We start from the raw sequence: 26766 nt of genomic DNA on the forward strand, positions 1-26766 counted from the left end.
ACACACACACACACACACACACACACACACACACACACACACACACAATCTGTACTTGCACCCACACACAATCTGCTTCACCAGTAGGATAAAAGTTGCAGAGTTGGCTGCAGATCACACGGGATATAAATAAGGTAAAGAACATATTATAATCAGGGATAGCCTCTTGCTGTATATATCTATTGTCTCATTTAATTAAATAACACGTTTCTACAATGCAATTAAATAAAAAAATAAATTACAGGTATACAACGTGCAGGTAAATTACAAACGTCCTTACCTCTCCAGGCTGTTACCAGCACCATCAAGCTCCAAACAACTTGATGAACTCCGGTTGGCTTTAAATGACCAGTTATTGTGAAAAGCCAGATTTATACAGCAGGCGTCATCACATGGCGCCTCCTACTGACCATTGGCTGCCTGATGTCCGCAACTCGGCCAACCAGCGCTCGACAACATTGTATAAAAGCTTTGATAAATCTATAATAATAGGGTCTTGAATGGGAGTCAGTTCGTATAGACCCATAGACAATATTTTTCAATTTTTTCTTAATGGTACAGCAAAAAATGAAGAATGACATATACTAGTTTGATTTTAGGTTTTGATTGTAGGTGAAAAAAAATGAATCAAGCCAAACAAAGTCTGGTTGAAAAACAGAATGGACTTCTGTAGATAAGGGTGCGTGGAACCTATCAATAGTTGGCTAGATCAATAACGACTATTGATAGAGAGGAAGACTGGACACTCCCTTGTTTGTTTCAGTTGCGTAAAGTGTTTACGTGTGCGGTGTTTACCACGAAATTATCTGCTGAGATTGCAAGTCCTCACACACACACACACACACACAGAGAGAGAGAGAACACACACGATTTAACACATCGTCCGCGAATGACTGACTTAGGTCATTTCTTGGTTCTAATGTGACACTGCATTATTATTTAAACGTTCTCAACATCTTACAAAGATTACTCCTTAATTCCTCATCGACATGATGACAATTTGCATGACCAATAATTTGCCTTCTGACTGTCGTAAATAATGCAACAGGAACGATTTTCTGATAATAAAGTTCAGTTTTTAAAAGTGTATTTATCATTGTTCGATTGTGCCCCTTCGTAGACATTAGTCCATAGTCCACATTTGCTCATTTTAGACTTTAAAAAAATAATGTTGACTCTCTGTAGGTCTAGAAGTATAAGTTAACATCCGATGCGTTTGAAAGTAGGGTTTTTATCATCGGTCAAACCCTGTTATCCAGGTTGTCCACTTGCAGCGCGCTATGCTGAAACTGTAATCAATATGCAAAGCAGTCACTGAGTGACCAACAGTGACTCTGTCTGAATAAACACTGACATGGTAATTTGTGCTGTTAAGTTGATCAATACCTCTGATTAAATGCTTGGAATTCAAATTATTTTAATCTGTCAGCCTGTAAATCCATTCAGGTTGATGGGGCATTTGATCAATCATAGGTTAATTAACTAATCAGACTGTCTGAGTATCAGCCATTTAACTGATCAACTGAGCTCACTGTTTGTCATTGTCACAAACTCATTACAGAACACACACATTAAATACAACAAGTACAGTGTTTCCTGCACTTTATCAAAAGGGTTCATTGATCCGATAGGATACTCAACATTTTACAGGATGTCACAGATTTTCAAGACAGGATTGAGTTGTCTGAACTACCACAATAAACTGTAAAATACTCAAGTTTTAAATTCTGTATTGTGTTAGTATCCATGGGGACACTTGAAATAAAAGGTTGTCATTGAAGCTACAAGAGTTGCCACACACAATAGGAAAATGAGTTATCTTTGATCTGTTCTCTTGACAACTTGCTGTTTAAAATGGAATTAACGCCACCTTGTGGTTATAGGTGGTGCTAGCAAATGAAAGAATAATGATACAAATATCACAATACGGTTGAATAAATGTCTTTATTGCACATTCATAACTGGAATAAAGTTTTTGGTACAGTAATGCTTTGCAAAATCTAACAACATCAAACACAGTGCAACATGGCAGAAAAACGGGAACATAGAAACAACACATCAATATAAATTGCTTTTTTTAGTCAGAAGAAATATAATAATTTCCAACTTTATACATGATTGGACAGCCATTGATATATTTTGACTGGTCTGATCATTGCTTGATATTTACATACATGAGCTACATTAATAACACAGGCAGTGATTTTGTCCCTGGATTTGTTGTCAGTGCATTAATGTCCACAGTTGTCAGGGTCCCTTCATCAGTGCAGGCCGCCCCCTACAGCCATGAGACCAAGTGCCAGCGAGAGCAGCAACGTCTTTTTGAAGCCTTCAGTTCCTGCCACTGCAACAGGAAAGACGCAGGGAGTGGAGGAGGAAGTGAGAGACGGGAAGGGAGGGGTAAGTAAATGACAAAACACTTTAAACCCATGACATCTTATCACGTGAAAATGCACAACCTAACCTGTGTGTCTTTGCTGTATCTTTGAATTACTTATTTAGTGATGTATACAGTGTTACACCATTACCCCAAACATCTCTGATCCCATACTGGCCTTGAAGCACTACTACAATGAATTTATATCGACAATAATTTATCTGCTGCACTATGCATCTTACAACAGTGCCCAGAACACAGCTCTAAAGGAATGTCTAACCCAGATAATCCATTTTCTAATACCCAATACTTAAGCAAACATAGATAACATTTGACAAAACATTCCACATCCATTACTTCACAGCAGAAACAAAGAAACTCCGATAACTGCTGCCCTACTTTGACCTCTGTTGAACTAGACTAGAGCAATGAATGGTATGCTACGGCCGTGAACAGACCAAATGGAACTATCAATAGTCCTAAAGGACCATGTTTATGCATTTTTTACGTTATCACAACTAACAGTTGTACATACCATTCTGCTGTGTATTAGACATTTAGATGTACTGTATTTTGTCTACAGTTCCAGGGATCGATTGATTTCTGTTCATTTCTATGTGACGTGAAAATCTATGAGCACACACTCTTGAAACATGCTATGGTTATAATAATCAATTACACCTTATACAGCTTTACTAGTAATTCATCACTTTTGTCAGTATTACAGGAGACATAAGTACATTATTTGTGTACGGTTAATGCAGTAAAGACTTTTGAAGCCAATCTGTGCGAAACCGCATTGCAAAGCAATAATAATGTAACATTGACCATAACTAATGCAAGCGCGATGGACTACTCAACTTAAGCAAGTTTCAAAGTCATCTAACCAATAGTTATGCTATACACAAAAGAATGGAAAGCAATGCCTGCCTGCAGGGAGAAATACATTAAAACAATCAATATCTGCATGCAATCAAACATGATATATATAGATATATAACATTATGCTGAATATAATTGGCTTTGAATCTAGTTTTAATGTAATGTAAGGTTGCTAAAGAGTGACGGACATATTTTAAATATCAACACAGTACTGATATACTGTGGTACTTTACACACCGTACGCTGTGAACAACAGATCTTACCATTTGAGATTGTGGAGTTTTCTGGAATTGAAAAAGATAGAAAAAGGGAGTTAACAGACAACCCCTCATCAATGGATGTTCAGATTATTGCACATACTGATGTTACGTCAACACACATGCACATGGGAGTGAGACTGACGCACATGTCATTTACACAATCACGACACATGCATACACACTTATGATGGTGAAAGTGGTCTCCATGCCGGCATGGATGTGATCAGTGACGTGACAGTGGAGCAACCAAGTCCCCGGGTTCCCAGCAACCATCTCCACAGTCTGGAAAATCCCGGGGAAGAGATCAAAAACGTCCGCACGGTGCACATGGTCCGTCTAACACACACAGCACATACAATACAACAGAAGGGAACAGAGAAAAAGAAACATGCTCAAACGGAGCAGAGAAACTTTCTGCGTGGGCATGTAGAGATTTTCATGCTCAAGAATAACATTTATTTCTACAATCAACACTTGAAATGATGAAGGCACCTGCAAATGACAAGGCAGCACAAAATGCAAACCACACTTTGGTGCCCCGCTTTCACCGCCCCACCCAAGACCTCACCAAACCCACCCTACTTTTGTTTCCACAAAATGTACCAACGAGGAAGATCTTGCGGAGATAATGATGAGAATAAATAGGAAACACAATTTTAATCATACCCGCTAAACCAAAAAGGAAATCTGGTTTGAATTGACACCAAACGCTGTTACTGAGCTTGTTTACAAGATGTTTAGCCAAGGCTCATCTATAGAGGGAACCAAAAGGTACATCTTTGGATAGATGGGAAAAACAACACTGAATGGAAATACTATTGACTCCTTCAGCCTATAAAGAATTCATAAACAGTTACTGATCGGTTTGGGATACACTCAAACAAACTGCTCCCAAATGTAAACCGTTGACTGGACTGAAAACAAATAAAGCCATACAACTTAAATTATATTTAACGTAAACAAAATATTTTTAATGATCTCAGTGCGTTCTGCTTTCCGAATATGCAAAGCATTCAAGACAAACCTCCACTGAAGGCACATTTCAACACACAATGCAGATGTAGCACCTTACCGCACGTTTCAGACGGTTATAAACGTTGACAACACCCGATATCAGAATTTCAGTATTCACCTGAATTCAAACAGACCCGTTCTACACTGTGTGGATATGGAAGGATGGAATGTGTGTGTGTGTGTGTGTGTATATATATATATATATATATATATATATCCCCTTTAGGGTTACCTTGTAGGTAAAAGTCTCTGCGTGGAAGTGAACGGTGTGCATGTCCACTTCGTTGCCCATGCCCAGTAGATACCAGTCAACTTTCTGGCCCCCGATCATCACCAGTCCATGGAGGTTACCATAAAGTTTACCGTTGATCCCTTCAATAGACACATAGAGATTACCACACACTCATCACATATAGAATCAGACAGAGGCATGCAGACACAAGCAGGACTTCCTCTGATGACAATGTAGCTAATTTTAATATTGGATTTAATTTAGTTTACGTCCATTGTATTTTTGTGAGCTTGCATTTAAGCATTTCTTTTTTAATTATATGTTTTATGTATCGTATTATATATTACATGTCTTATGATTGAGTCTGTGTGAGTTCCATATATCCCCTTGTGGACAATAAAGATAAAGTATAAAAATCAGTCAGTTTTACACTGTATTCTCCACACGTTTCTATTTTCCTTTTTTTATGTTCAATTCCATCCTAATCTTTTTCCTGCTGGGATGAACCTCCCGCCTCCACTCTTCTTATCTCTCACCGTGCATCATGTTACTCTCCTTGAAGTCTTCGTCTGGAATGAAGGTATCCGGGTTGACATTAAGGTATGTTCTGATGTTGTCCTCCAAGTACCAGGACTGGTTTTCATCATGCACCATAAAGAGCAGAGCAAACTCCTTCTCCACATCAACCCTCTCTCTGTCGGGCCCCTCCCCACGCTCCAGAGTCCCAGGCCTGCATATCACCAGAGGCCCCAGAAGACCACTGTACAGATCCTGAACATGAACATAAACATATGAACCCACTCCGTCATCAACACTTCAACTCCTACCTAAACATGTCCATTAAGGTCATTCTTTTTACAGCAACACTGAGATGCATGTGCTTCTATGTGACTGTGACTGTATACAGGGAATATTTACCCTAATATAGTCAACATTAGAGTAGTAGGCATAAGAGATGCAATTAGGATCTGAGACCCCTGGAGCAGAGCTTTCAGGAACATCCCACGTCAGCTCTATTATGTGGCCTGGAGGCAAGAGAACATTAACTTTTTGTTAGAAAGCAACAGCAGATATTTTAAATATTTTTTTCAAATATGATTCTTACCAGGTTTGACAGAAATGTGGGCGCCGCTGGCCTTCACTCCGTGTGCACTAATCGAGTACGGACGGCTGGCTTTGTTCTTGAATGTGATCACGATCTGCTCTCCTACCTCTGCTTTGATTATAGGACCTACAGAGGAGGAAAAAAAACTATTTTATTTTAAACTTCAGAAAACCAATTGAGAGGGAGAATGCTCATTTTCAATAATGCCGAGGTATACGTACAATAAGTGGAGAGACAAATGAAATCAAATAGTAATAAAGGAAGACATGATTATGTTAATTATAACAACAACAACAAAATAAATAATCTTCAATCCTTTCTTGGAAAAAAAAAAAAAAAAAAAGATCATAAAGCACTAAGCTTACCCATGATTCCCAAGTGTTGTTGGTTGGCCTGTCGTTCCTTCTGGACTCTGAAGGTGTCATCAGTGTATTCTCTATATACTACCTTCTTATAGCGCGAGCCAATTCTGTTTTTCCCATTCGCCACAAATATATTGCCTGGACTGGGAGACATGTACCAATTTGCTTCCATTAACAAACAATAATAAGTTACGCCACTAATCACAGACTCCGGCTCCAACACAGAAATACATCATCCTCCAATTATCTTACTCACACACCTGTTCTCTAGTGTGGCATGGAGTATCTCTAGCTCCCAGTCTCTTTCAGGTGAGAAGTCCCACTCTATTTCTTCAGCACTAATAAAATACTGCACAACCTTGGTCGGCCCTCCTGAGTGTGGGAGCTTTGGTTTGTGTTGCGGGCAGAGGTTCACTCTGTACTGCTGCCTCATGCCGGCTGAGTAGTGGTCTGTTACTCTGCAGCTCACCTCATACAGGCCTGAAAGGAGAATGAAAAGAGGTTAAGCGTTTTGGACACATGAGTGCATATGTTTATGGCTTTAAAAATTACTGTGGAATTTTCTTTTAAGCGGTCTGGGATGAAGCCCTCAAATATATGTCAGTAAATAATGCAAATACTGCAGATAGTTTTGACATTTCCGAATTGTATTGTAGTTATTGATGTCACCAGTTGGGAGTAGTGTACACGTCACACAAGGTTATCTAAGCATGTTTATAAACATATGTCAAACAAAAGATGAATTATGGATGAATGCTGACAATGTGTGTGAGGAAAGGGATGTGGTTTTGGAGCGGCAGCACAGTGTACACAGTGTACATGGTGCGTGTGTGTGTGTGTGTGTGTGTGCGTGTAACATGACTAACCAGGAGTGCTTGGCTGCATGAAGGCAGTCGCGGTGGTGTGAGGGAACACGCTGATAGTGTCACGTGTTGTGCTCTGCTTCTTGAAGGTGTTCCCCTCGAAATAAACACCATGGATGTCCACCTCTGTACCTAGCCCAAAGGTGTACCACATAACTTTGTCCCCGGCACACATCTCCAACCCATGAAGGTTCCCATACATGCGTCCGTTTACAGCTGATATCAAAGGGAAGATTAAAACAGAAAAATACAGAGAGAAGTAAGAAAATACTTAAAAAATAGCACTAAAAATATTGTATTAATGGTATGGACTTATAATCAGTATCAATCAAATAATATTTAAATGAAATACACACAGTGAGGTAAAACACACTCTTTGCCAAACACATTGATTACCATGCATCAAATTGCTCTCCTCAAAGTCTTCATCTTCTGGATTTGTCCTGTTGCTGCCAAACATCTTAATATTCTCCTCCAAATACCAGCTCATGTTTTCATCCATGACAGAAAACAGAAGGAAGAACTCCTTATTTATACCCTTCTGTAAAACAAGGCACACAGTAACAGTAAGGACGTACATTGCACTGCAGTTGCCGTTAACAGCATTAATAAAAAAAAATACATTACATTGTTTTAAATTAAAATGTCAATGCCTGCCTTTCAAAGAAGTGAACTGTTTTGTTGTTACAATCAACTATATCATGATTTTATCTTATCTGATCTGTGATGGCCCAATTTCCTGACAATAGTGCTAAATAGATTATTCCCTGCATTTCTCTGTGAGAGAAAGTGTGTGTGAATGGATAGTAAAGCAGCACCTGGGCTCCGTTCTCCCCCAGCGTTCCCTTCTTGCACACGAGCAGAGGTCCTACTAATCCAGAGTTGGTGTCCGAGGCGGGATCAGTTGCAGAGTAGTACAGGTAGGGGATACAGGGAGAATCCGATGAAGACGGACCTTCTAGCACCTGCCAGGTGTAGGTGAAGTTCTCCCCTGGGCCAACGTGGGAGCCTGGCTTGTCAACACCTACAGTATTGCACACAAAGAAGTAACTGTTTGTTTGAAATGGGCTTTTTGTTGTAAAACTCTATGCCTATAAATTGAGCCCAGAAACTGTTTTTCTATTACAGTTTTTTTCAGAAATACAAACTCACTCTATTGAAACGCAGTCCATACATGACTGTGATTAATTAAGTTACATTATTTTCACTGCAGATATTCTCATCCCGTCGTAATAAACCTTTCAGCATGAATTCATGCAGAAAAGGAAGGCCAATTATCATTTGAGCTTTTGGTCTTTGTTCAAATAAAATGAATTCCCTCGTCTTCCCCAACATCAGAAGCACAGACAGACGGGGATATGTATTTCAGTCTTGAACCAATAGTCATGCAAATAAATGTCTCTGTCAACCTTAAATGTTAACGATCGGCTATAGCTCCTGTTTATAGAACACAGTTTAATGAATCCTCTCCCCTTATTACCACCCAAGTTAATCAAACAATTGTAATAATGGCAATGCGACTGGTTGCTTCCTCACCGTCCTCATAGCTGATTCCCTGGAAGTGTTTATCATAGTGCAGGCCATGAGGCTGTATGCTATAGTTTCTATCAGCTTTATTGAGGAATGTCACTCTGACAGTATCTCCTTCCTCTGCCCTCAGGACTGGACCTGGACAAATACAAAAACATCATAACCAGACAAGAGAACTTAGGAGTAAGACAAGACGCCAGGGTACCAGAAAGATACAACAACGGGAGAATGAAATGCTTTGCCAAATCTGGAATTTGGCGAGGGAGGCCTTACCTAAGATTCCTAAGTGTTGAGAATAAGGTGGCTTTGTGACGGTGAAGGTATTGTCTGTGTACTCTACGTATATCACTTTCATGTAGTCACCTCCGATCCTCCCATCATCTCTACCAAAAAACACCTCAGATGCACTATGAGAGAAAGGGGTGGGAGAGGAAGGATATAAAGCACAATGTACTGTAAGTGAAGGGAACAGAGAATGACTGATATGCATTGTATATGTAGTCTTGATGAAACAGCGAGTTGTAATTTCCCCTTACAGAAAAAGTAAACACAACAACTAGCTGACCAGTCAAAGGGGGGGAAGGGGACAATGTGTCGGGTCAGGAACAATAACAGAGACACAATAACAACTGAGTCACCGCATCACAATCTACACCGTTTACTCTGGACGCCACAAAACTGCCTCACCACAGGAACGACCAGCTCATGTATAATCAAGCCTGAGCAGTGGCCATACACACAGACAGCTAAATAGAAAAAGCTAAATAGTTGGGAGAAGGCTGGCATGAAATGTGTGTACGGCTCACTGTGTGTTTGGTACAAACCTCAGTGGAGTTTTGCATTACATAGCTGTTACCATTGATTAGGTTGGATGCAGCAGTATGCCACTCCTAATTTGATAAGGTGCCTGCCCACCTGTCGGCCTCAGTGAGGGATGCATTATTAATCAGATCCCTTCCTGAGGGACCGTAGCTCCACTGGACTTTCTTTGCTGCCAGGTAGTAGTTCCTCACAACGCCGCCCATCACTGTAGAGGCGGCTTTATTGCCACATGCCTTCACTTCATAAAACGCCTGCATCCCAGCTGGAACAGACAAAAAGAGACACACGCAAATGTTACATGGACCATACATGCACAAAGTTAAAGCCTGTGGTGAAACTGGGCCTTCAGAGCCTCAGGAAATCTTCTTGTCTGAAACCTGACACGTCTAAAGGGTCAGATTTAATAGTCTATACAAAATAAATATTCCAGGGTTCAGTTATCAGATTACTTCCTTATCTTTTCCTTCAGCACACCAGACACTGACAGGACACAGAACCTGTAAAACGACCAAAGGTGTGATTTGTGTGTGTGTATATATATATATATATATATATATATATATATCTGTGGATGTTTCTTTAAAGTCCCAGAAATACAAATAGGCTATTATGGTAAGCCTGGTATGATACAAAGGAAAGGTATTTCACAAGTGTAAGCATTGTTTATAATGGAGCCATAATGTTGACCAAGTATGAATCACTCAGTTCTTAGTTCAATGGACTTTAGACAGCCTTAAAGTACAAGTCCTGATGTGTTTAGAGTAGAAATACAAGCTCAGCTGAGAGGAGACTCTTAACATCCCTTTGAAAAATAATAGAGGTGTACCTCACAAAAGAAACGCATTCCCCACGTCATCAACTCTGCACAACGTGAGCAGAGAGGTCAACGGTCACACAGAGGTTAAAGGTCAGGTGCCCTACCCAGCAAGTGGTCATTAACCTGGCAGGTCAGCAACCACTTTCCTGTTGCTTTCGGGAGCATCTCAGCTGTCGCAAACGTGGCTGGGAACAGGCTGAGGACGTCAGTGCGGTGGCCCCGGTCCAGCAGTGTATTCCCATGGAAAAAGGCAGAATGAATGTCCACCTCGTTACCCATGCCAAACAAATGCCAGGCCACTGCACGGTGCTGGCATAACTTGATTCCGGGTAGGTTACCAAACATGTAGCCATTAATAGCTGTGAAAAACACAGACAGAGGTCAGAGAAAAGGACAAAGAGAACAAACTTTACCTTTAAACCTTCTTGTATGCACTCTGTAAAAGGAATTTGAAGTGATGAGTAAGTCACATAACATATTCAAGAATGTAGAGCATGCAGGGGGGGGGGGGGGAGTGGAAAGAAAACTGAGATAACCATATTTAGATTTTGTTGTCAACCGACTTTATGTGTGTGCAGCCGTTTTGGTATGAATTAAATCTGAGAGAAAGATCCCTCTCACCGTGCATCAGGTTTGACTCCTCAAAGTCTGGGTCTTCCCGGTCGACTCCGGCTGGATCAGAGCAGTTCTGAATGTTGTCCTCCAGGTACCAACTCAGGTTTTCGTCCACCACGTTGAACATCAGGAAGACATCCTGGTCAACGTCATTTCGGGCCGACTCTACAACAGACTCTAGCTTTGCCTGACCCCGGACTGGATTTGGAGTCTCCTTCAAGATTCCTGCGCTCATAGAGAAAGATGAGACATAGAGAAGGAAGCAGGATGAATATGTTAAATATTTATGCAGTCAAGCACATTTTTGTCCTACTAACTCATTCATTCACCATATTTGTATTCTTATGAAGCTTTATTTTGTTGGCATTTTTTCATTGTAGTCATTAAAGACTACGAAGCGGTGGTGTAATTGACTTTTTAAGCATGGGTGTGAAGAGGCCTCTGGTGACTGTAGCTACTGTATGATCAAGGAACATAAAAATAAATTACATTTGGTATACAAATCAAACAGACAATATACAGACACATCATGAGAAACATTTCTTCTGATGTAGATTCAGTTAGATTAGCAGTTAGATCAAATAGGACGTAGTCACATATCTTCATACCTTTCTTGCAGGTGAGCAGAGCACCGATAAGTCCTGAGGCAATTTCCCTGGGCGCATCCAAGTGAGAGTGGTAGACCCATGTCAGGCAGTTGGCATCGTCATCTGTGGGGGCAAATTCTGGCCTGACCTCCCAGCGGTAAGTGTAGCTGCCCCCGGGAGGAACAGAGTCGTCCTCCTTCAGCTTGTTTGATGTCCCATCTGGATAGAGCGCCCCTGGTAGACAAATACAAGATGTTTATACTGAGACTATTCTGTTTCCTCTGAAGTTTGGAGAGCAGTTCAGCCTGTATGTTTTCACATTATGTCAGTGGAAAGCAATGCTATCGTCTTAACAAGCACATTTCTCTGATTTATCTGTTTAAAACGCAAAACTGAGTGCATGAATGATGTAAAACATAATATGCATGAATTCAATGATTCAACTGCAAATAGGTTGGATAAGCACATTCTTCAATGGAGGTTTCCAAAGTCCAGGTCATATTAATTTCCTCTATGGGTCTTATCTCTGTTAAACTTTCAACCTCTGTGTATAAGTCATATATGAACACATGTATGACCTCAGTCTTGGTGATTGATGTCACGGGTACACTGAACTCTGTACCAATCTGCACCCGTCACATGACATGGTTTAACACAGAATTAGCTGATGTTTTACCAGTTTTATGTCTTGATGTGTTGACACACCACCCCTTTCTCCTCTTCCTCTATCCCATCATCTCGCTCCCTTCCTGCCTGTATTTGCTATTTATTGAAATTAGTTGTCACTTAACAGAAATGTTCTTTATGACTAATTGACAGATTGATGTAAATTGCTTAATAAAGCAGTACATACATCTGTGTTAAGAGGGAAAAGAAAATGTTAGTATCGGTTCCCGTCTGTCTCTGGAAATTCCCCTGATGAGCGGGGGATGGGGGCCTGGTGCATAAGAAAGGTCTGCAAAGTTCAGAATACTACTTACCATAAAATACCATATTAAGGCCATGTCCACCCAGTCACCCAGTTATTGAAACTGTGCTGTGACACTTTTTGTACTCTCACAGGTCATATTAGACTAATTTAGTCCGTATCAGATTTGTTAGTCCTTTTATCTCATCAGTCTGTAGTAAACTTTGAAGGCCGTCCAGTGATTCCAATATCTTAATATCGGCTCCTGCACAGCTTATGTCTCCTTATTTCCGGGAAAAATAAGCCATGGCCTCAATAAAATACTTAGAATAAAGAATCTGATTTAGCGGAACAGTTTTGCTTGTTTAGTGAATCAGCACTAGTCAGACTTAATTCTTCAGATATCTGTATCCCCATTGCTGTCATTATAACATATAAAGTTGTAAACCGTTAAAACTGATAAACTGCTATTGATTTTAGAAGGAAATCTTTTAGTATAATATGCAATATCAGAAGTCGTCTTATTATTATTACAGCAACTACGAGGTATCAGTTTGCATGAACAGGTGTTCCTTTCCGTCTGAGTTATACCACAATTGATTCTGCACTGCACTGAATACAGTGTATCTCTAAATGCAGGGTTGGTATTATGTAGCACTATACCCTCTGTATTCTTCTCATAGAAAACTCCATGAGGATGCATAGAGTAGCTCCTGGTCGCAAAGTTCTTCAGGTGGACCACAATAACTTCATCAACCTCAGCTCGCAGTATCGGCCCCAGGAAGCCCAACCAGGCCGGTCGGGGGGCCAGGCGGCTGTACGTGGCATCTGTATACTGTCTGAACATGGCCTTCTTATAAACACTGCCAATACGCTGGGGTCCTCTTTTCAGGAACACAGATGCATACCTGAGATAGAAGTGGAGACAGAGAAGAGGTTAAATAGAAGGAAGAGAGTGTGTATGAGGCAGAGGAGAAAGAGACAGCCACTAATCCTGATTTGTTGGCCATTTCTTCAGGCTAGGTCAGGCTATTGGAGAGTACAGGATTACACAATGACATGCAGTTTTATCGTCTTATAATGTGACATGAATTATTTTTGCAAAAAAAGAAGCATGAATAAATAAATCAGTATTTAAATACAAGTGAGAGAAGCACAACATCCACATGTGCAAACGACATGACACCACCATGACAACAGCGCAGCTGCCTAATTATTGCCAAGGTACCGACTGTGTGACTGCAGCCAAGTGCACAACTGTATGTAATTAGTGCAAAAGGTAGAATAACTATTAAAAAGGAGCAAAGTGCCAACGTGGCAAAAAGGTGTGATGCCATTTAAGCGCAGTCTGTACGATCTCACAAAAGGCTCTGATTTATGTTGAGATTAGTTAACATGATTTCCGAAAGCAGATTCAATGTCATTATGAAATGTACATGAAGGTGATGAATCCCTTAAATGTAGATGTAATGCAGCAGAACAAATTGCATCTGGTTGCAGCCTTCCAACAATTAGACTTGTCATTATTGTGATTACACGTTTCTGTGGGCTAATAAGGTGTTACTGGAGCTGTAGCAAACAGTATTGCTTCTGTATATCCAGCCCTAAACCAAAGCAACAGGGAAGATGTTTACTTGATTCACAAATGGGTCGAACTGACAACCTTCAGATAAAGGAGCACCTGGTCAGAACAATTTAGTGCTAACATGGGGGCTACACAAACCTATTTTTGATCATTATGTAGGCGTGCTTCCTTCAGTATTGATGAGATTTGAGACAATCATCTCTATGTTGCATTCTACTGTGTGCACCTTTTGTTATGGAAATGCAATGTAACTGCATCACGGTTATAGTAAAACACATTACATCTTGGTTTTCCATTGGCTGATATTAGATTTTTTAATGAAGGGCTACGTATGAGTGCCACCAAATTGATGAAGTATCTATAGTAGAAATGATCCACCAATGGATTTAATAATAAGTCAAATAGGAGGTACAAATAGACAATATGATATCTGGAGAAGATAAGAAATATTGATCAATATCTGCTAAAATAGTTTGGTTTGAGTACAACCAATGATTCTTCTGCACTTGTGTGTATTTGACATTGTAAATGACTGTTGGGTAAATTGGCTGGCTGATATAAGTCGGGAGATTCCAGCATTGTGCAAGCGACAGTTGTACTATGCTTCAAAGTTATTAAACTGTCTACCCATAAGAGATCAACTCACATGTCTGTCAGGTATTTAGCTATCTTAGAAGAAGAGATTGACTCAGATACCTGTCAGCTATTTATAAGCTTGACTATCAATCTAAAACGCAGCTGCAAAATACATTAATTGGGAAGCATTCAGAAAACTTGAACACTTGAACATTCTTACTGCACCTGCTTTCTGTTTATTCTTAAAGCACAGTAACCTTTACATCTATGTAAAATAACAGTAGTGGTGGTGTGATGCAATTTTCTCTCTATGAGAGGCAGCTATCCTTGTTTCCTGACTTATTTTGGTCATTATTACACTTAGCAAAGGAAGCCTCCAACCTCATGAAAGAAGTCACACACTGTTAGTACTTGAGTGACTATCATCTTTCCTGTACATCTGCCAGACTACCAGCAAAGCACACAACTTTGCCTTCTAATGTCTAGACACTGTCACACCCTGACAAGATGACATAGGACTTTTTTGCAATCTTAGTTTGGGTTGCTTCTGTTTTCTTTTACAAAGTATATTATAATCGCCTTAGATAAACGCAACACCCCATGTGTGTGTATTTGATATGAATGATCTGCGATGACATTTAAGTGCACCCACAATCTGTAACCTACATGTTTTTTTCTCTCTCAAAATAACTTGTCTGCATCACAACTCACTCGTCATTTTCGACGTCTTGTCCGTTAAGCAGGTTTTTTCCACTTGGTGCGTAATCCCAATAGTCCTCAATGATCCCCACATAGTAGACTCTCTCCCTGCTGCGCCTCCCTTCCGCACCGGAGGAGAGAAGGAACATCAAACAATTCGCAATCAGCCCCAAAGTCCGCGCCATGTCCGGCTGATAGCTCCGTTTAAAGCACGGCTTAATGTTGAGCGGATTTTGGTTCAAGAGGAGCAAGTGGAAACCTCCGTTGACTCTTCCATGCAAGCGCGTATTGGCTGTGTGCTTTGGGGCTGCAGCACTTATGAAACTCTGCAAAGGAAAACAGTTGGCCTATTCAGCCAGAGAGCGACCACGGAGTTACCGCCTCCTGTGATATCAGAGTACAGCGACAATAAACACTCAGTGTTCTCGCGGTAATTGTTATAAAATGTTCTTGAAATTGCCTACCGGGAAATTAAGGTAATTGATCCACTTATGCTAAAATGCAGACTCAGGCACCATGGGGCGTCTTAATTGGCTGTCAACTTTCCAGAGGTGATGAACGTTAGTCAGCTGTCTGAAAATCAAATTTTTTAATTAAAAAAATTAAAAAATTATTTAGATAGATAGATAGATACTTTATTAATCCCGCAAGGGGAAATTTGTTCGCTACAGCAGCATTATGATACAGGTAAGCAATCAAAGTGACAGAGTAAAAAAAATAAAAAAATATTGAGTATAAAAATGCACAATATATACAATAAAAATAACAGAGTAAAAATATTAAATATAAAAAATGCACAATATATACAATGAAATAGAATAATATTAAATTAACTAACTAAACAGTAGTGCAAAGATTTAACCAAACAACAAACAAACAACAGTGTAATGGGTTATAGTCTTGTGATTGATTCGGCCGGAAGTGATTTATTGTACAGTCTTATTGCAGTGGGCAGGAATGTTCTCCTGTATCTGTCCTTGTGACAGCAAAGCTGGATGAGTCTGTTGGAGAAAGTGCTCTGCTGTCCCTAGGTGGTGGAGAGGGTGGTCCGGGTTATCCAATATGGACAATAATTTCTTCAGTGTCCTCCTCTCCACCACCTTTTCCAGTCTCCAGTTTGCAGCCAATGATGGAGCCGGCCTTCTTAATCAGTTTATTAAGTCTGTTGGTGTCTCCGGCTCCAATGCTGCTCCCCCAGCAGACTACGGAGAAGTAAAGTGCACTGGCCACAACAGACTGATAGAACATCTCCAACATCTTGCTGCACACATTGAAGGATCGAAGTTTCCTCAAGAAAAAGAGTCGACTCATCCCCTTCTTGTACACAGCGTTGATGTTGCAGATGTTGAACTGGAAGACCATGGTCTTCCAGTTCAGTCTGTTGTCGATGGAGACACCCAGGGACTTGTACTCCTCCACCGTGTCCACGTCCTCTCCCTGAACTCTCAGCGGTTGTGGAGTCATCGTCTTCCTCCTGAAGTCGACCACCATCTCTCTGGTCTTGGCCACGTTCAGAAGCAGGCCAGACCTGGTGGTTTCTACCAGACCACTCTACAAAGTCATCCACTACTGCCCTGTACTCCTCCTCCCGTCCATCCCTTATACACCCGACCACTGCAGAGTCATCAGAGAACTTCTGCAGATGGCATGACCCCGAGTTGTACTGGAAGTCAGTGGTGTACAAGGTGAACAGGAAGGGAGACAGAACAGTTCCCTCCGGTTCCATCCAGGTGCGACTGAGCTCCTTGCAGCAGGTATGATGGTGTCGTCCGCTCCCACATGAGGCTGGCATGCAAATTGCAGAGGGTCCAGTGAGGATTTCACCTGCGGTGGGAGGTGGGCCAAGCCTCTCCAGCACCTTCTTCACATGAGATGTGAGGGCAACTAGTCAGTAGTCATTGAGGCCAGGTGGAGTCTTAAATCAACATTTTGTCCACTTTCTGATAAGACACCTTAGTCACCACTTAGTGGCTTCATGGTTAATACGCCATTTAGTAATGGATTATAGCTCAATAAGAACAACTTTGGTTTCCAGGTTGTGAAAAATCTCTCTGGCTGGTGTTTATATTCTGTAGGCTATTTGGTGACATTGCTGCTATTAATGTTGATACTACATATATATATATTTTTAAACTGTAGGTTTTACACTGAAGTCAACAAGCAAATTAATAAATTAATTTTTGTCCAGATTCTTTACAGTTTCTGACAGAAAGTGTCCTGTTGGAGGATAAAGCAGCTCTCAGAGGACAAAGCTGTTCTCTTATAACTGATCTTTAATATAATGAGACGATTTATTGACTATGAACACTGTAATCCGTACAGTTTACAAAACCTTTATAAATGGTAATCTTGTCTGAAGATAATCCTAATTGGGCTGAATTTGATCCAGATCATGCTCTCAACCCAGCTCAGCAGCTACATCCTTCTTTCAGCCTGAAGCTTTGTGTCGTTCTCTGCATCAAAGTGGAGAGGCTGACACCTACTGACCAGCTGTGAGCTGTACAACTGTCGAGACCAAGGTGGGTGAAGCTATGGCTCTGCCTCTGCAAAGCATGCAGGATATGTTGATATTACACAAAACACATATGCATATTCTGATCACCCTGCTCTTGTTACCCTCATTTGTATGATTGTGGTCCTTGAGCTTCTTATTTATGATAATCTCCACAAATCTCTTAAATACAATTTGCCACTCAAGCACATAATGATATGAAAACAAGTGTATTGGGTGGTTCTCGTGTGTTACCAGGGTCAGCTTCGGCACAGGACTTGATTGTGTTTCCTTTTGTCTTATAGCACCATTGTTCCCCCTGAAAGCCCATCGAAAGAACACATTGTTCCACATAATCACTTGTGCTTTCATTTATTGTCAGGCCCCAGCCCAGCGCTTTAATTTGGTGCCTACTGTCTGATTTTGATCTTCTCCAGGCTGTACGTTTCATTAGAGTTATGATTTGCATCTCAACTGATATGCCTTTCTCAAGTTTGTTTGTGGCTCTGTAATGTTTGTGCTGTTACATTATGTTACAGTCTAACAAGAGAGACAAAGTATTCACATTTTAGTGTGGCATATCTCCACTGCCAACCACCAAACACTGGCAAAATCATGCTAGTGTTTAGGCTACATTGCCTTCCTTCGAACAGGACCTACACTTCTTTTTCTTTTCAGCGATGGTTAACATCTTGTGTCAGATTAAGCCTAATCTGATTCCAGATTTAGTTGAAGATTTAGATAGATTTACGTATTAATCTGCAGCGCTACCACGGTGAGCAGGTGGGGCATTGAACCTCTTTGTAGATTTGCAGCAAAGAACAAACGTCTTACACATTTTCACACTACCCACCTCCTTCATACTACTGATTCTGGTTTTGAATGGACCTGCATGTTTTATAATCTTACATTTTGAGAACTCAGAAAATATTTTGAAGGATTAATCAAATTTCTATGTGAATGTTTATCAATTGAATGCATTTAAGAATTAGTGGTAATAAACGGTATGGCCTTTTTCCATTCATTCATAATTTATTATATGATATTGAAGATTAGGTGATTAAGTAAATGTATGTAATAGTAATGTTTTTAATAAATAAATATAATAAAGAATCAAGAACATCTGAAGGGTTTTACTTCACTAATGTTCAATAAACCATTGATTCATAATGCAGCCATAGGATGTGAAACTATTCGTAGATCAGTAGAATATGGTCCCGGCAGCGCCGTGCACGTGCACAGCTCGTTTACGTGCCTGCGCTCCCGTTCCAGTGAACGCGCGTCTGCTGTTGGTCGTTGTGCAGCGCCAGCACGGTCAGTAGTGGTACAGACATGGCCGCCCTCAGCAAAATACCACACAGCTGCTACGAGATCGGTCATACCTGGGACCCGTCGTGTGTGCAGTCTGCTGTGGACGTCGCCAGGGGTGCTCTGGAGGTCTCCTTCAAAATATACGCTCCTCTCTACCTGGTAAATGTGGCCGTTTGACCTGTGATATTTGAACTTGTGACAGTTTTAGGTGAGACTCTGAAGCTAAAGTTAGCTAACTAGCTAACCAAGTTAGGCTAACTATCGTTACTTCTGAGGTAACGTCGTAAAGATTAGCTGACACGTCGCTAGTTTTCATTAGGGGACAACATTTGAATGTATTGCTCGTGCAGGTAATAAAACATTGCATGCGGTACTTTACCCTTGCCCTATGAATACAAACTGCATGACAGAATCACGAGTGAGTGGCTAATGATACGTAAACGTTAGTCAACCGTAAACAGGATCTGATCAGTTCAACCAGTTTTTGACGCACTGGAAGCATTCCTTAATACCGCACAGCCAACCATTATTATTATTATTATTATTATTATTATAGCTCCAGCTGGAGAGTTTAATACAATTGCACAACATTCCTTAAGTTTTCTCAACTGTCATGAAATGATTTGGCAACCATGTGACGTTATTGCAGATAGCAGCAGTTCTGAGAAGAAGGAAGAAGGATTACTATCTTAAAAGGCTTCTCCCGGAGATCTTGTGGTCTACCTCCTTCCTCACTGCCAATGGAGGCCTCTACATTGTTTTCTTTTGCCTTCTCAGGTTAGTAACGTTACTTTCAACACATACAATACACACAGGCTCATATTATCAGTGTTTGGATGTTAATGAATTATTATCTCAGGGTCTGCTGAGTTGCTTGAATGTGCCCTATTGCATTTTTTTTTCTTGGAAAGATGAGATAAGATAAGCCTTTGTTGATCTCCAGAGAGGAATGTCAGGCATTGCAGTTGATCAAAACAAACACAAGTCTTATAAATGCATGTTCATTGTTACTCGCCTCAACACCTGGTGCATATTAAGCTCAAAAGTGCTGCACATGTTTCAAAATGTCTACCCAAACATTGCTTCTTTAAAGAAAGTCTGTGCTGACTGTGCTCGAGTCCACTTTCCAGTTGAAAAACAATAAATGACACTGTTTATTTATTAACTTCAGGAAACTGTTGGGAGGGTTCCACTCCTGGTCTGCGGGGTTTGGCTCGGCACTGCCTGCCTCCTATATTGCCATCCTCCTGGAGCGCAAGAGCAGGTGACATTCCAGTTCTTTGTTTATTCTCACTTGATTTTTCTTGGTTCTCCTTCTCTCTGAACGTCTTTCCATGTTTAGAATTAGGGACACATTCGCCAAGTAACAGCACTACACACACGTGGCACTTATTTTTTGGGACCTAATTAAGTTGTTGGAAGCATCTAAAGCATCAGGTTCTGTGTTTATTGATAATATATCTGTATCTTTCTTTCGTTTGTCAGGAGAGGGATGCTGACAATATACATGACAAATATTGTAAGAGCTACTTTGTTCATTTAAGCATTATTTGATATACTTAAAGAGATGTATAAGCTTCTTTTTTTTCACACAATGTATTTGTGACTGTGTCCTCTTGTCAGGCCACTGAGACTTTGTTCCGCATGGCAGTGACACGAGGCATCGTCAGACCCATCAGACACGGCGAGGTGAGATGACAGGGAGGTGTGGGTGTGAAGGGAGTGAAGGGAGGGAGCTAAATAACGGGGCTCGGGGGCCCAAATAATATAAAAGTTCTGCTGCTAAGGGCGTTACACCCTGATGGTGTGTTTTCTGTTTTCTTTCACATATTGCCAATCTCATGTGTCAGTAAAGAATATGAAGTAACTCAGCAAAAGTTGTCATATGTGCATAAATAAACTTGATAATAGTTTGTGTCCCATGACGATTAAATCATTATATCGTATGACTTTCATTACAGATGTGGCCAGATGCCTATTTTTCAGCTGATGCCCTTTTTTTCTGTCTTCCATTAGGTGCTCTTGTTCTGCATAACAGCGTCGCTCTACATGTTCTTCTTCAGGTCAGAGCAGCACAGCGGACAGATTCCTCCAGTAAAATCTGCAACGTTGGTCAAAAATGAAAAATGTATTTGAGTGAACGTTAGAGTTTGAGTTAAATGTTGTGTTTTATGCTGCAGGAGTAAAGACGGTCTCAAAGGCTTTGCATTCTCTGCGTTAAAGTAAGTCGTCCCTTCTCCCACCGATGCCTCGCTTTAGATCGACTGGTGGTGTTTTTGGTAAAGCTTACGTAGGTGGTGTGCTTTTTCTGTCACAGGTTCATCATCGGGAAAGAAGAGATTCCAACTCACTCCGTTGGGGCAGAACAGATCAGCTCGAGGCCCCTTGAGAGGACGGAGGATCCCCAGGCCTCAGGAGAAAGGCCACCCAGGAGCAGAACTCTGGTAGCCCGCATCAGGGAACTGCTACAATCAATGTGAGAGGATGCACTCCTTTACACTGACACAAAGATCTGTACAGAGTGCCTAATATTGACCTTTTTATTTATTTTTTTCAGATGCAAAAAGGGTCCAAGACACAGATGTTGTAAACATTACCAAGACAACTGCATTTCCTACTGTGTGAAAGTAAGACACTTTTGTTATGATGGATATTAACACTCATATTTCTTTCTTCTTTTATTAAATATTTCTTTATTTTCTCTCATTGTCCAGGGATTTGTCCGGATGTTCAGTATTGGCTACCTGATTCAGTGTTGTCTCAAAGTGCCTTCAGCGTTCAGGCACGTGTTCACCAAACCCTCCCGGCTCCCGGCCCTCTTCTACAACAAGGAGAACTTCCAGCTCGGGGCCTTTCTAGGATCGTTCGTCAGTATCTATAAGGTACATGCTGTTATTTCTAAAATTGCGTCTTTTTGGTATTATGTTAACTATTTCCCATATTTTTCCCATTTCAGTATCTCTTGTGTTATCTTGTGAATTTCTTTTTAACTATGCTCAGGGAACAAGCTGCTTGCTGCGCTGGCTGCGCAACATTGACGATGAACTCCATGCACTGATTGCTGGTGAGACGATATTGTGTAAACTGTCAAACAAAGTTCATGTGGAGCAATTCTCCGGATTGTCTCAGCTGATGTCGGGTCATGTGTCAGCTGCTCTAACCTTAGGGATGTACAACTCGCTCAGGGGGGGGCAAGGGTTAACAAATTGCGATTTGCTGAGCGTGTACGTTTTAGGACCGCTTGCTTCTGCTTGATGATGCAAGCATAATGGTAGCTAAAAGTGCTGTCTGTCTGCCTCTCTCTGTCTGTCTGTCTCAGTCCCGCCCCCCACATGCTCTATATGAATTTGAATGTGTGTGTGTGCGTTCAGCTGAGAGGTTGTGTCCTGCCGAGTAGAGACCAGAGACTTGTCTTCAGTGTTTGACAGATATTAACAAATTAATCAATGATAAAATATATTCAGAGATGCATTGATGGTCTACATTGTGAAACAGCGGTGGCAGCAATTTCGACAATTGAATTTAAAACCAATAAATAAGATAATCTATGGCATAAAAACATGTCCCCCTCTTAATATAACATTGTTTATTTCTGTTGAATAAGAGTGCATTTAACTTTCTCGTAGAACATTACATTAACCATCAATGTGGCATGTCTTGATAAACCTTACAGTGAAGGTGTCAATGAATAATTATAAAATAATAAGTAAGATTGAATAATTACAGAAGTTCTGATCAATCAGGAATATGCATTGTTTTAAAGATGAATAGCTTTTTAAAGACGGTGGGCTAAAACGCACTAGAAGCCTAATCCTTTACAATAATTCACTACAGGTTAACTATCGGGAAATATGCAATAATTAAGATCAGTGTTTATGAATTTAGAATTCATAAACACTGATCATATTCTAAAACACAGTTTAGAATATACCAGAGGCCACAAAATGAAGGCTTTTGCAGGCCACAAGTGTTCACAAATACCCCCCCCCCCTCCCACCCCCCGCTGGCTGGCTACGCCAAACTATAGTGGAATTACTATTTGTTCAAGCATATAGCACAGGCCTTTGTCACATGGTTATATGATGTAAAGCATGTCACATTTGTTTCCAGACTTTGGCTAGCCCTGTAGTAACGTTCATGCCTGTAATCTGTTTGTCGATTGTCTCTTTCTGTCCTTAAAGGCTTCCTGGCTGGTATGTCCATGTTCTTCTACAAAAGCACGTCAATATCCATGTATCTCTTCTCTAAGCTGGTGGAGGTAAAAAGAACATCTCAGAAACACTTCCAACAGTAAAAACAGAAAATGACTTTGTCGGAAAGATCTACACACCGACTTTAATCTCAAGGATAGCAAAACCATATTTACTGAATATCATTAAAAAGTAGGAGACACCTTTCAAATAACACATTAACGTGCATTATTTTGTTAAATATTAATGTCGGGGTTCACTGATGAATACCTAATTTTCATCCACATCCAGACACAGTCCCTGGTGTGTACAAGCATGCATACAGAACCATAGAAATGCTATAGACATTGTAGTAGTTCCTAAGTTAGCTTGTTGCCAGAACAACTATAACAGAAGATAGACTTGCATGTTAGTAACGCGCTACTGAACGTGTCTGCTTATCTGACGTGCGTCTGTGTTCATTAACAGCACATGTACTAATCTCTGTCTTTAGACCATGTACTTCAAAGGCATTGAGGCGGGACGCTTCCCTTACTTCCCTCATGCGGACACAGTCCTGTATGCCATCTCCACTGCCATCTGTTTCCAGGCTGTAAGTAGCACGTATACAAACATGCATACCTACTCACAAAAATATGCTGAGTTAAGGATATAATGTATGACTCGTTCCTGTTACACAGGCTGTGATGGAAGTGCAGAACCTCCGGCCTTCGTACTGGAAGTTCCTGCATCGTTTAACGAAGGGCAGGTACGAAACCTGCTGTGGGTGCTGTCAAAACTGTCATTGTAAAGGGGCAATTCTCCACCTTTAACGTTGATTGTTGTCCACTGGAAGTAATAATTTCCTTGGCGCTTGCTATGCTGCTCACTAAGCTTTTATTTCTTAATTGTTTCAATAGTGTCTTTTTATGCAAATAACCACTGAGGAGGATTATATCAAAGTGAAAAAATTCAATAGTCCAACTGTTTTTATCATGTTACGGTATTTTTCACAACATTACAGAGATCCTTTTCCGTTTTCCGCTCCTAGATTTGCTCTGATGAACCGACAGTTGCTAGATGTGTTTGGGACTCAAGCCTCCCGGGACTTTAAAGGCTTTGCTCCCAAACTGGACCCTCGTTACACCACGGTGCTTCCCCCAGGAGCCGACATCCAGCTCGGTTGAGTTGGGACCGGGCTGTGGGAGGGCCTTTCAGGGTGTCCCGCAACAGGGAATGGAAAGAGTGTACGTTATCTCTGAGGAACTTAAGGATTTCTTCTGAAGGTGGTATTACAGCTCAGACGATGTGGCGTTGTGAGATGGGATAATGCTTTGGAGGATGATAAGCCTAAGCAGGGCACCATGAGTTTCACATGTGGTGCTACACAACTGGGCTTTTATGAAAACAGGTAGCTGGTGAAATGAATGAAATGCATATAGAAGTATTTATTATTCATTATATTATATTAAGTCAGGGTGACGTTACCTCTTCTGTAAGATGTGGATGGTAGTAGTACGGTAGATCACCGTATACTGTGATTTGGATGGTTGCTCTAACAAGTCGCTCATCTTTTTCAATCAGGAACCGTGATACCGACTGTGATTTAACAGGAGAAAGAGTTTGGGCTCACTACTCGATCATTTCTGAATACGGTTTCAACTGGTGTAAGTGATGATAAATGTAATTCTGTAGCCTGGTCAAATATTTTATTCTGTAGTAAACAATGGGAGATGCATTCAGATTGTGATCTATGATGTGGAACACAGGGGTAGAAATTCACCATTTTTAACAAGTTACTCAAATAGATTTTTTTTTTTTTTTTTTTTTTATAAATGCAAGTTCTAACTACACTTGACAATAATGATTGCAATCAAACAAGTCACCTCTATAGATCATGTGGTTAAGGAAGCAGCAAGAACAATGGTGAATATTACTTTTGTGGAGAAGATGGTGAAGCATGAACAAAATGGTTTGGTAATTTGTCAGTTTACAAGACTAATTAAGTGATAAATACAAATTTCACCTTGAAGACACATAAATTGGGTGTAAATACAGCTCAATAAACATTTGTAAATCACACCGACTATTCATTTACAAGATAGTGAAATCATGTTAAGGCAGGAAATCAGAATGTGTTTACAACACATGCTGCAAAGCACTGATCTGATTACTTTAAAACCTGCATTAACAGTTACATTTATATGTACAAGTTTATTAAAAAGATAAAATGCAAAACAGTCATATATTAATTAAGCTGTACGGCTCTGGGAGAGGTTGATGGTGCCATTTTTACAAATTTTGTGCATATGTTTTAATTTTTACTGATGGTCTGCTTTTAACTGCAAACTAACTCATTTGAGACATTATTTTGATTACAACCCATGTTCATGTAAACATATTTAAATATATGGTATCAAAATTGAACTCTGAGGTTTTTTGCTTGCAACACTTGTAATTTGAAAGCTGCTTTGTACGGGTCTGAGTGACATGAAGCACTGCGGAGCTGATCCCTCCCTCTAGTTCAGACGGGGAACATGACGGGATCATTACTGACTCTAGGACACGGTCAGCAGCAGCATGGATAATTTCCTGGTGAGTTGTGATGGCGGGATAGTTATATAAATAAATATATAAATAAGAGACACAGCTGCTATTTACAGATATCGTCTTCCCCTAGTGTGTGCAACAGACACACTCAGTGGAAATCCCAAATTTCCTCAACTAAAACGGAGGATTGAAAGATTGGAGTCAGACGTAAAGTAGCTATACTTCCTCCCTGTGGACGGTTCGTGAGAAGAAAATATAATCACCACAATCACACTTGAATGCACTGTTTCATGATGTATTACCTATGGCAGAGGTCTTCAACAGGGGGTCTGTGAAATTTTTGGTTGATTAGACAATTTTTTATTTTTTTAAAATTAAAAATGCCTGGTAGTTTGAACTGCCAGATTGTGAACTTCTTATTTTGAATTCTATTCCAGCTTTAGACACAGCTGACCTTCACAACAGAAGCTATAATTGTAAAAAGTGCACAATTCATGTTTAGACTAAAGTAGCGGTGTTTAAATAATAGTTAACATGTTAACTAAATCTATGGTTACAGTTATATTACAAATCTCAGCAAATGTTTTTGATTGATGCAAAAAGAGTGTATATTAAAATATTTTTCAATCCAAGTGCACGAGTTGTTAGTTTTATGTGCTGAGTTTGTTCTCATATCATTTTAATGTTTGTTATATTTGTTGTGCTAGAAGATCATCCAAGTCTAAAATCGAACATTTCCAGAGCAGCACAAGATGTTGACTACTAACCTTTCGCGGGTTCCACAATATGATTCCTTGTGATTTTGGAAACCTAAACCTTTCAGCTGCCCACCCTCACAAAATTCCCCCTTGCCAATACAATATGTCATATTAAATGTTCTGTGTAAGGTCAAAAGAGGTAACATCCCAATATTTCTATAGACACCTACTTTCCTCTAGTGCCACATAGTCAGTAAATCAATTCATTGACAGTATTCATAGTGAGCAACAACGTATGTATTCAGTTTCATCAA

At 40.4% G+C, this 26766-nt stretch overlaps 3 protein-coding genes across 4 annotated transcripts in view; 1 reads left to right on the forward strand and 2 right to left on the reverse strand.

The window, feature by feature from the left end:
* Nucleotides 1–365, reverse strand: part of slc43a2b (solute carrier family 43 member 2b) — an 11805-nt gene extending 11440 nt beyond the window's left edge. For both annotated transcript variants that reach the window (XM_031872643.1, XM_031872641.1), the window contains exon 1: nt 281–365. The gene's annotated coding sequence lies outside the window, so the exon portion shown is untranslated. The remainder of the gene's footprint in view (nt 1–280) is intronic.
* A 1560-nt stretch (nt 366–1925) lies between these two features.
* hephl1b (hephaestin-like 1b) lies at nt 1926–15614 on the reverse strand. The gene is made up of 20 exons (XM_031872640.1): nt 15246–15614; nt 13037–13281; nt 11488–11700; nt 10886–11104; nt 10369–10623; nt 9541–9709; nt 8899–9032; nt 8632–8763; nt 7914–8119; nt 7492–7636; nt 7099–7311; nt 6493–6712; nt 6236–6375; nt 5871–5996; nt 5684–5790; nt 5302–5536; nt 4766–4905; nt 3702–3855; nt 3523–3543; nt 1926–2344 (listed from the first exon to the last, which is right to left on the reverse strand). The coding sequence occupies exons 1-20, from the start codon at nt 15416–15418 to the stop codon at nt 2262–2264; spliced, it is 3330 nt and encodes a 1109-aa protein (XP_031728500.1). The 5' UTR covers nt 15419–15614; the 3' UTR covers nt 1926–2261.
* A 3405-nt stretch (nt 15615–19019) lies between these two features.
* On the forward strand, nt 19020–26386 carry tmem135 (transmembrane protein 135). Its single transcript, XM_031872740.1, has 15 exons — nt 19020–19194; nt 19685–19812; nt 20207–20299; nt 20521–20554; nt 20659–20724; nt 21052–21098; nt 21216–21257; nt 21353–21511; nt 21593–21662; nt 21750–21917; nt 22036–22099; nt 23217–23293; nt 23719–23817; nt 23906–23973; nt 24256–26386. Exons 1-15 carry the CDS (start codon nt 19057–19059, stop codon nt 24389–24391), a joined length of 1389 nt encoding a protein of 462 aa, XP_031728600.1. The 5' UTR covers nt 19020–19056; the 3' UTR covers nt 24392–26386.
* The last annotated feature ends 380 nt before the right edge of the window (nt 26387–26766 follow it).

This window comes from Anarrhichthys ocellatus, unplaced genomic scaffold (assembly GCF_004355925.1).
Source record: "Anarrhichthys ocellatus isolate YVR2014 unplaced genomic scaffold, GSC_Weel_1.0 scaffold65, whole genome shotgun sequence".
Classification (NCBI taxonomy): Eukaryota; Metazoa; Chordata; class Actinopteri; order Perciformes; family Anarhichadidae; genus Anarrhichthys; species Anarrhichthys ocellatus.